This window comes from Aquarana catesbeiana, linkage group LG02, assembly GCF_042186555.1.
Source record: "Aquarana catesbeiana isolate 2022-GZ linkage group LG02, ASM4218655v1, whole genome shotgun sequence".
NCBI lineage: Eukaryota > Metazoa > Chordata > Amphibia > Anura > Ranidae > Aquarana > Aquarana catesbeiana.
The window spans coordinates 809,159,561-809,171,180 of record NC_133325.1 but is presented as its reverse complement, the minus strand read 5'-3'; the positions used below and the strand labels follow the sequence as shown (position 1 = coordinate 809,171,180).

General features: G+C 54.6%; 1 protein-coding gene across 3 annotated transcripts in view; it reads right to left on the bottom strand.

Annotated features, from left to right (window-relative positions):
- The window catches only part of LOC141129505 (uncharacterized), a 130,051-nt gene extending 118,690 nt beyond the window's left edge, over positions 1 to 11,361 (bottom strand). For all 3 annotated transcript variants that reach the window (XM_073617578.1, XM_073617579.1, XM_073617580.1), the window contains exon 1: positions 11,224 to 11,361. In XM_073617578.1, the coding sequence (XP_073473679.1) occupies positions 11,224 to 11,296 (73 nt within the window). In that variant the 5' untranslated portion in view covers positions 11,297 to 11,361. The remainder of the gene's footprint in view (positions 1 to 11,223) is intronic.
- Positions 11,362 to 11,620: the final 259 nt, after the last annotated feature.

Sequence of the window (11,620 nt, the reverse complement as noted above, 5' to 3'; positions counted from 1 at the left end):
TGGCATTGTACCCCTATACTCATCCCATGTCCTACTGCTTGGCATTGTACCCCTATACTCACCTCATGTCCTACTGCTTGGCATTGTACCACCTATACTCACCCCATGTCCTACTGCTTGGCATTGTACCCCCTATACTCACCCCATGTCCTACTGCTTGGCATTGTACCCCCTATACTCACCCCATATCCTACTGCTTGGCATTGTACCCCTATACTCACCTCATGTCCTACTGCTTGGCATTGTACCCCTATACTCACCTCATGTCCTACTACTGGGCATTGTACCCCCTATACTCACCTCATGTCCTACTGCTTGGCATTGTACCCCCTATACTCACCTCATGTCCTACTACTTGGCATTGTACCCCCTATACTCACCTCATGTCCTACTGCTTGGCATTGTACCCCCTATACTCACCCCATGTCCTACTGCTTGGCATTGTACCCCTATACTCACCCCATGTCCTACTGCTTGGCATTGTACCCCTATACTCACCCCATGTCCTACTGCTTGGCATTGTACCCCTATACTCACCCCATGTCCTACTGCTTGGCATTGTACCCCCTATACTCACCCCATATCCTACTGCTTGGCATTGTACCCCTATACTCACCTCATGTCCTACTGCTTGGCATTGTACCCCCTATACTCACCTCATGTCCTACTACTTGGCATTGTACCCCCTATACTCACCTCATGTCCTACTGCTTGGCATTGTACCCCCTATACTCACCTCATGTCCTACTACTTGGCATTGTACCCCCTATACTCACCCCATGTCCTACTACTTGGCATTGTACCCCCTATACTCACCCCATGTCCTACTGCTTGGCATTGTACCCCTATACTCATCCCATGTCCTACTGCTTGGCATTGTACCCCTATACTCACCTCATGTCCTACTGCTTGGCATTGTACCACCTATACTCACCCCATGTCCTACTGCTTGGCATTGTACCCCTATACTCACCTCATGTCCTACTGCTTGGCATTGTACCCCCTATACTCACCCCATGTCCTACTGCTTGGCATTGTACCCCTATACTCACCCCATGTCCTACTGCTTGGCATTGTACCCCTATACTCACCCCATGTCCTACTGCTTGGCATTGTACCCCTATACTCACCCCATGTCCTACTGCTTGGCATTGTACCCCTATACTCACCCCATGTCCTACTGCTTGGCATTGTACCCCCTATACTCACCCCATATCCTACTGCTTGGCATTGTACCCCTATACTCACCTCATGTCCTACTGCTTGGCATTGTACCCCCTATACTCACCTCATGTCCTACTACTTGGCATTGTACCCCCTATACTCACCTCATGTCCTACTGCTTGGCATTGTACCCCCTATACTCACCTCATGTCCTACTACTTGGCATTGTACCCCCTATACTCACCCCATGTCCTACTGCTTGGCATTGTACCCCCTATACTCACCCCATGTCCTACTGCTTGGCATTGTACCCCTATACTCATCCCATGTCCTACTGCTTGGCATTGTACCCCTATACTCACCTCATGTCCTACTGCTTGGCATTGTACCACCTATACTCACCCCATGTCCTACTGCTTGGCATTGTACCCCCTATACTCACCCCATATCCTACTGCTTGGCATTGTACCCCTATACTCACCTCATGTCCTACTGCTTGGCATTGTACCCCTATACTCACCTCATGTCCTACTACTTGGCATTGTACCCCCTATACTCACCTCATGTCCTACTACTTGGCATTGTACCCCTATACTCACCCCATGTCCTACTACTTGGCATTGTACCCCCTATACTCACCCCATGTCCTACTGCTTGGCATTGTACCCCCTATACTCACCCCATATCCTACTGCTTGGCATTGTACCCCTATACTCACCTCATGTCCTACTGCTTGGCATTGTACCCCTATACTCACCTCATGTCCTACTACTTGGCATTGTACCCCCTATACTCACCTCATGTCCTACTGCTTGGCATTGTACCCCCTATACTCACCTCATGTCCTACTACTTGGCATTGTACCCCCTATACTCACCTCATGTCCTACTGCTTGGCATTGTACCCCCTATACTCACCCCATGTCCTACTGCTTGGCATTGTACCCCTATACTCACCCCATGTCCTACTGCTTGGCATTGTACCCCTATACTCACCCCATGTCCTACTGCTTGGCATTGTACCCCTATACTCACCTCATGTCCTACTGCTTGGCATTGTACCCCCTATACTCACCTCATGTCCTACTGCTTGGCATTGTACCCCTATACTCACCTCATGTCCTACTACTTGGCATTGTACCCCTATAATCACCTCATGTCCTACTGCTTGGCATTGTACCCCTATACTCACCCCATGTCCTACTACTTGGCATTGTACCCCTATACTCACCCCATGTCCTACTGCTTGGCATTGTACCCCTATACTCACCTCATGTCCTACTGCTTGGCATTGTACCCCTATACTCACCTCATGTCCTACTGCTTGGCATTGTACCCCCTATACTCACCTCATGTCCTACTGCTTGGCATTGTACCCCCTATACTCACCCCATGTCCTACTGCTTGGCATTGTACCCCTATACTCACCCCATGTCCTCCTGCTTGGCATTGTACCCCTATACTCACCCCATGTCCTACTGCTTGGCATTGTACCCCTATACTCACCCCATGTCCTACTGCTTGGCATTGTACCCCCTATACTCACCCCATGTCCTACTGCTTGGCATTGTACCCCCTATACTCACCCCATATCCTACTGCTTGGCATTGTACCCCTATACTCACCTCATGTCCTACTGCTTGGCATTGTACCCCTATACTCACCTCATGTCCTACTACTTGGCATTGTACCCCTATACTCACCTCATGTCCTACTGCTTGGCATTGTACCCCTATACTCACCCCATGTCCTACTGCTTGGCATTGTACCCCTATACTCACCCCATGTCCTACTGCTTGGCATTGTACCCCTATACTCACCTCATGTCCTACTGCTTGGCATTGTACCCCTATACTCACCTCATGTCCTACTGCTTGGCATTGTACCCCTATACTCACCCCATGTCCTACTGCTTGGCATTGTACCCCTATACTCACCCCATGTCCTACTGCTTGGCATTGTACCCCTATACTCACCTCATGTCCTACTGCTTGGCATTGTACCCCCTATACTCACCTCATGTCCTACTGCTTGGCATTGTACCCCCTATATTCACCTCATGTCCTACTGCTTGGCATTGTACCCCCTATACTCACCCCATGTCCTACTGCTTGGCATTGTACCCCTATACTCACCCCATGTCCTACTGCTTGGCATTGTACCCCTATACTCACCCCATGTCCTACTGCTTGGCATTGTACCCCCTATACTCACCCCATGTCCTACTGCTTGGCATTGTACCCCTATACTCACCTCATGTCCTACTGCTTGGCATTGTACCCCCTATACTCACCCCATGTCCTACTGCTTGGCATTATAACCCTATACTCACCCAGGGCTCAACAGAAGGACCCCTATACTGACCACAGGCTACGCTCCTTAGTACATTACCCCCCTATCCCCCCCCCCACCCCAGTAGAAGGACCCCTATACTCACAATAGGGCTGCCAACCATAATTCTCCCCTGTACTCCCCCCTCACCACTGACTGAGGGAATTTTTGTTAAAGTGGAACTCTAATATGAAATATAAGTCCTGCCAGATGACTTTAGGCCCGCCCCTTTTTTAGCTAAAAAGGAAGAACCAATAATTTGTAAAACCCAGTAATGCACGGTCTCACCCTGCTCTGCACATGCTCAGTTGCTCGCTATTGTTCAGCACTGTATCTAAAATCAAAGCCACTAGAGGCTGATCAGCTGACAACCTGAAAACTTACTGCTGCTCAGGGGCTCTTGGCTTCAGCAAAATGGCTGCCCCCAGCAAGAAGAAACCGGAGCAAAGCTGGAGACAATTTACCGCACACACTAATAATAATCAATGTGGAATGTACGTTCCTAAGAAAGAATATTATTTTCTATCCAGTGGTTTTGGGTAAAGTTCTGCTTTAATATTGTCAGTCATCTGAGCGGGAAGTCCATGCTATGGGGGAGGGGATGCTCTATGGCCCCCCTGATGAGGGACAGGCCTTGCTGAGTCCTGACTGAACGATGGACCTTCATTTCTATATTTGGGCCGATTAAATGTGTCCAACCACCGTTGTGAGTGTATGGTGACTCCAACCCCCAAATCTGAAACGCGTTGGGTCGTCTCACATGGAATTGTTTGTACATCTCTACATGGATTGGTCTGTTCTATGTGGGGGTTGGAGGGGGAAGGGCAATATCTGTCTACTGTACTACGTCAGCCAACTATCACCATCTATATGGTATATACCGATCTTCTAGGCCAGGGGTCTCAAACTGGCGGTCCTCCAGCTGTTGCAAAACTACAAGTCCCATGAGGCATTGCAAGCCCGACTCCCCCAGGCAGAGGCATGACGGGACTTGTAGGTTTGCAAACAGCTGGAAGGTCGCCAGATTGAGACCCCTGATCTAGGCGGTATACGCCGATCCGGAAAGTATTCACAGCGCTTCACTTTTTCCACATTTTGTTATGTTACAGCCTTATCCCAAAATGGATGAAATTCATTCTTTTCCTCCAAATTCCACAAAACAATCCCCCATAATGACAAAGCGAGAGAAGTTTGTATGAAATCTTTGCAACTTTATTAAAAAAAGGAAAAAATCCCAAGTACACACGTAGCACAGGCTCCTCCCCACGTACACACGTAGCACAGGCTCCTCCCCACGTACACACGTAGCACAGGCTCCTCCCCACGTACACACGTAGCACAGGCTCCTCCCCACGTACACACGTAGCACAGGCTCCTCCCCACGTACACACGTAGCACAGGCTCCTCCCCACGTACACACGTAGCACAGGCTCCTCCCCACGTACACACGTAGCACAGGCTCCTCCCCACGTACACACGTAGCACAGGCTCCTCCCCACGTAGCACAGGCTCCTCCCCACGCACACACCTAGCACAGGCTCCTCCCCACGCACACACCTAGCACAGGCTCCTCCCCACGCACACACCTAGCACAGGCTCCTCCCCATGTACACAGGCTCCTCCCCTTATACACAAGTAGCACAGGCTCCTCCCCTTATACACAAGTAGCACAGGCTCCTCCCATCACAGGCTCCTCCCATGTACACAGGTCTCACAGGCTCCTCCCATGTACACAGGTCTCACAGGCTCCTCCCATGTACACAGGTCTCACAGGCTCCTCCCATGTACACAGGTCTCACAGGCTCCTCCCATGTACACAGGTCTCACAGGCTCCTCCCATGTACACAGGTCTCACAGGCTCCTCCCATGTACACAAGTCTCACAGGCTCCTCCCATGTACACAAGTCTCACAGGCTCCTCCCATGTACACAAGTCTCACAGGCTCCTCCCATGTACACAAGTCTCACAGGCTCCTCCCATGTACACAAGTCTCACAGGCTCCTCCCATGTAAATAAGTATCACAGACTCCTCCCATGTACATAAGTATCACAGGCTCCTCCCATGTACATAAGTATCACAGCCTTTGCTCAATACTTTGGTGAAGTTCCTTTGGCACCAAATACAGCCTCAAGTCTTGTTGAGTATGATGATACAAGCTTGGCACACCTATTTTTGGGGCAGTTTCTCCCTGCCACTGAAAAAACATCCCCACAGCATGATGCTGCCACCACCATGCTTCACTGTAGGGATGGTATTGGCCAGGTGATGAGCGGTGCCTGGTTTCCTCCAGACATGACGCTTACCATTCAGGCCAAAGAATTCAATCTTTATTTCATCAGACCAGAGAATTTTGTTTCTCATGGTCTGAGAATCCTTCAGGTGCCTTTTGGCAAACTCCAGGCGGGCTGTCATGTGTCTTACTGAGGAGTGGCTTCCGTCTGGACACTCTACCATACAGGCCTGATTGGTGGAGTGCAGCAGAGATGGTTGTTCTTCTGGAAGGTTCTCCTCTCTCCACAGAGAAACATTGGAGCTCTGTCAGAGTGACCATCGGGTTCTTGGTCAGCTCCCTGACTAAGGCCCTTCTCCCCCGATCGCTCAGTTTGGACGGATGGCCCGCTCTAGTCCTGGTGGTTCCAAACTTCTTCCATTTATGGATGATGGAGGCCACTGTGCTCATTGGGACCAGAAATGTTTCTGTACCCTTCCCCCGATCTGTGCCTCCATACAATCCTGTCTCCGAGGTCTACAGACAATTCCTCGGACTTCATGGCTTGGTTTGTGCTCTGACATGCACTGTTAGCTGTGGGACCTTCTATAGACAGGCATGTGCCTTTCCAAATCATGTCCAATCACCTGAATTTACCACAGGTGGACTCCAATCAAGTTGTAGAAACATCTCAAGGATGATCAGTGAAAACAGGAGGCACCTGAGCTCAATTTTGAGTTTCATGGCAAAGGCTGCGATCCCTATGTGCCCGGGGAGGGGCCCGCTATCCCTATGTGCCCGGGGAGGGGCCCGCGATCCCTATGTGCCCGGGGAGGGGCCCGCGATCCCTATGTGCCCGGGGAGGGGCCCGCGATCCCTATGTGCCCGGGGAGGGGCCCGCGATCCCTATGTGCCCGGGGAGGGGCCCGCGATCCCTATGTGCCCGGGGAGGGGCCCGCGATCCCTATGTGCCCGGGGAGGGGCCCGCGATCCCTATGTGCCCGGGGAGGGGCCCGCGATCCCTATGTGCCCGGGGAGGGGCCCGCGATCCCTATGTGCCCGGGGAGGGGCCCGCGATCCCTATGTGCCCGGGGAGGGGCCCGCGATCCCTATGTGCCCGGGGAGGGGCCCGCGATCCCTATGTGCCCGGGGAGGGGCCCGCGATCCCTATGTGCCCGGGGAGGGGCCCGCGATCCCTATGTGCCCGGGGAGGGGCCCGCGATCCCTATGTGCCCGGGGAGGGGCCCGCGATCCCTATGTGCCCGGGGAGGGGCCTGTGGTCCGCCATGTCTTGCTCTCAGATGGCAGATGGGCAGGCCCAGATCCTAGACCCGCCATCTCAGAGCATTAGTGTGAAGAATGGAGCCGCCTCTAGAGGAAGAAGAGCCGATACTTCCTGTATAGAGCCGACTTCTTCACAGGTGAAGTGATACCAAATGTGACTCCGCCTGTGACAGGAATCATCGGCTCTGCTCTCTACTGCAGCCGCATCATTCTGTCACATTTATGCTCGGGGATGGCGGGTCGGGACACAGGCAGCCACCCGTTCCAGCCAGCAGCACCCATTATCCATAGCAGCCAGCAGCACCCATTATCCATAGCAGCCAGCAGCACCCATTATCCATAGCAGCCAGCAGCCACCCATTATCCATAGCAGCCAGCAGCACCCATTCCAGCCAGTAGCACTAATAATCCATAGCAGCCAGCAGTACTAGTTCCAGCCAGTAGCACTAATAATCCATAGCAGCCAGCAGTACTAGTTCCAGCCAGCAGCACTAATAATCCATAGCAGCCAGCAGTACTAGTTCCAGCCAGCAGTACCCATTATCTGTAGCAGCCAGCAGTATAAACCACCAGTACCAGTTCCAGCCACTAGGACCAGCACCGGCTGCAGGAATCCTGAGGAAGAAGTGAAGATTGAGGTCAGTTGAGGTGAACCGCTGTGTATCCGTGTGATGGCAGCCTTAGACCCCTTTCACACGATCGGTCTGATCAGATCTGCCCGTCTGTTCTCCAGGTGGACCCAAATCGGACCCTCCATTCACCTCTATAGAGAGGCAGATATAAACCGACTTGTGTCCACTTACACTCCGCCTATCTGCAATCCCATCCGCTTAAAAAAAAAAAAAAAAACACACCACAGAAGGGGATTGGTCCTCTTCTGGGTGGGCGGATCGGAGGGCCCTTAGGGGCCCGGTTCACCCTTGTGGGATATGGGAAACCTGCGAATCCACTGCGAGTTCCCACATGGCACGGCATTTCACACTGACATAGGAGAACTGCTGGGGGGGGTCATACAATGATAACGACACCCCCACTTCATCTCTCACACTGCGGACTGACAGTTCAGACATGAATCTGATTGGACGGGTGTGAACACCCATGTGATCTGATTCTGGACCGAACAAAAAAGTGTCCTGTGTGTTCGGACCGGATGCTGAAATCACAGAGACGTGTCATGTGATCAGTGTGCAGTGAGAGTCGGGTCCTCAGGGTAGAGCGGGCCATGTCCGTGTCTGCTCTACAGACCCTCCCCTCCCCCCCGCTACATTCACTGCGGCCCCCGACCGCTTACCAAGTCAGCAAAGTGGCCCCCCGCTCCTCAGAGGGTCTCCCCTGCTGGAGCATGAAATGTGGAAAAAGTGAAGCGCTGTGAATACTTTCGGAATGCTCTGGATATAAAAATCGATCCTCTAATAAGAATACAAGTTTTATACCTGCGAGTAAAGACCCCGATAGAAAACACTCCTCGTCCCCCAATAAACCTTAGAAGGGGCCCCCATATACTCACCCAGGGCCCCCAAACACAGTACAGGGGCCCCTATGGCCATCCCTTGCCCAGTAAACAGTAGAAAGGGCCCCTGCTCAACCTGGGCCCCGATACACAGCGGAAGGACCCCAATACTCAGCCCAGACCCCAGCACACCGCAGAGGGGCCCCTCTACACAACACAGGCCCCCGTATACAGCAGAGGGGTCCCTATACACAACACAGGCCCCCGTATACAGCAGAGGGGCCCCTATACACAACACAGGCCCCAGTATACAGCAGAGGGGCCCCTCTACACAACACGGGCCCCAGTATACAGCAGAGGGGCCCCTCTACACAACACGGGCCCCAGTATACAGCAGAGGGGCCCCTCTACACATCACGGGCCCCAGTATACAGCAGAGGGGCCCCTCTACACAACACGGGCCCCCGTTATACAGCAGAGGGGCCCCTCTACACAACACGGGCCCCAGTATACAGCAGAGGGGCCCCTCTACACAACACAGGCCCCCGTATACAGCAGAGGGGTCCCTATACACAACACAGGCCCCCGTATACAGCAGAGGGGCCCCTATACACAACACAGGCCCCAGTATACAGCAGAGGGGCCCCTCTACACAACACGGGCCCCAGTATACAGCAGAGGGGCCCCTCTACACAACACGGGCCCCAGTATACAGCAGAGGGGTCCCTCTACACAACACGGGCCCCAGTATACAGCAGAGGGGCCCCTCTACACAACACGGGCCCCCGTTATACAGCAGAGGGGCCCCTATACACAACACGGGCCCCAGTATACAGCAGAGGGGCCCCTCTACACAACACGGGCCCCCGTTATACAGCAGAGGGGCCCCTATACACAACACGGGCCCCAGTATACAGCAGAGGGGCCCCTCTACACAACACGGGCCCCCGTTATACAGCAGAGGGGCCCCTCTACACAACACGGGCCCCCGTTATACAGCAGAGGGGCCCCTATACACAACACGGGCCCCAGTATACAGCAGAGGGGCCCCTCTACACAACACGGGCCCCAGTATACAGCAGAGGGGCCCCTCTACACAACACGGGCCCCAGTATACAGCAGAGGGGCCCCTCTACACAACACGGGCCCCAGTATACAGCAGAGGGGTCCCTCTACACAACACGGGCCCCAGTATACAGCAGAGGGGCCCCTCTACACATCACGGGCCCCAGTATACAGCAGAGGGGCCCCTCTACACAACACGGGCCCCAGTATACAGCAGAGGGGTCCCTCTACACAACACGGGCCCCAGTATACAGCAGAGGGGCCCCTCTACACAACACGGGCCCCAGTACACAGCAGAGGGGCCCCTCTACACAACACGGGCCCCAGTATACAGCAGAGGGGCCCCTCTACACAACACGGGCCCCAGTATACAGCAGAGGGGCCCCTCTACACAACACGGGCCCCCGTATACAGCAGAGGGGCCCCTCTACACAACACGGGCCCCCGTATACAGCAGAGGGGCCCCTCTACACAACACGGGCCCCAGTATACAGCAGAGGGGCCCCTCTACACAACACGGGCCCCAGTATACAGCAGAGGGGCCCCTCTACACATCACGGGCCCCAGTATACAGCAGAGGGGCCCCTCTACACAACACAGGCCCCCGTATACAGCAGAGGGGTCCCTCTACACAACACGGGCCCCAGTATACAGCAGAGGGGCCCCTCTACACAACACGGGCCCCAGTATACAGCAGAGGGGTCCCTCTACACAACACGGGCCCCAGTATACAGCAGAGGGGCCCCTCTACACAACACGGGCCCCCGTTATACAGCAGAGGGGCCCCTATACACAACACGGGCCCCAGTATACAGCAGAGGGGCCCCTCTACACAACACGGGCCCCCGTTATACAGCAGAGGGGCCCCTATACACAACACGGGCCCCAGTATACAGCAGAGGGGCCCCTCTACACAACACGGGCCCCCGTTATACAGCAGAGGGGCCCCTCTACACAACACGGGCCCCCGTTATACAGCAGAGGGGCCCCTATACACAACACGGGCCCCAGTATACAGCAGAGGGGCCCCTCTACACAACACGGGCCCCAGTATACAGCAGAGGGGCCCCTCTACACAACACGGGCCCCAGTATACAGCAGAGGGGCCCCTCTACACAACACGGGCCCCAGTATACAGCAGAGGGGCCCCTCTACACAACACGGGCCCCCGTATACAGCAGAGGGGCCCCTATACACAACACGGGCCCCAGTACACAGCAGAGGGGCCCCTCTACACAACACGGGCCCCAGTACACAGCAGAGGGGCCCCTCTACACAACACGGGCCCCAGTATACAGCAGAGGGGCCCCTCTACACAACACGGGCCCCAGTATACAGCAGAGGGGCCCCTCTACACAACACGGGCCCCAGTACACAGCAGAGGGGCCCCTCTACACAACACGGGCCCCAGTACACAGCAGAGGGGCCCCTCTACACAACACGGGCCCCAGTACACAGCAGAGGGGCCCCTCTACACAACACGGGCCCCAGTATACAGCAGAGGGGCCCCTCTACACAACACGGGCCCCAGTATACAGCAGAGGGGCCCCTCTACACAACACGGGCCCCCGTATACAGCAGAGGGGCCCCTCTACACATCACGGGCCCCAGTATACAGCAGAGGGGCCCCTATACACAACACGGGCCCCAGTACACAGCAGAGGGGCCCCTATTCGCACCCCAGGCATTCAGTAGAAGGGCCCCTATACGGAATACTCACCCCCGGCACCGAGTAGAAGGGCCCCCAGAAGGGGGAATAGGACCAAAAATCTCCCGTGACCCGCCATCTTCATCAGGCAGAACCACACCTACACTTCCGGCACAGCACCGGATGTGACATCAGAACGAAAGTGAAAGACACTCCAGAGAGACCCGCCCCCTCCCCCCCATGTATACCAAGAGAAACCCCGCCCCCTCCCCCCCCCGATGTATACCAAGAGAAACCCCGCCCCCTGAGAGTAGGACACTCCCCTGTCAGGCTGTGGTAGGCGGGGCGGGATGACCGCTGTCACTCTCCAGTGAGGAGATTATATCAATAGATTATATATATACCCCTCCCCCTCATTATACCAACATCAGACATTATTATCATTGGTGGGGGGGGATCTTTGTTGGGG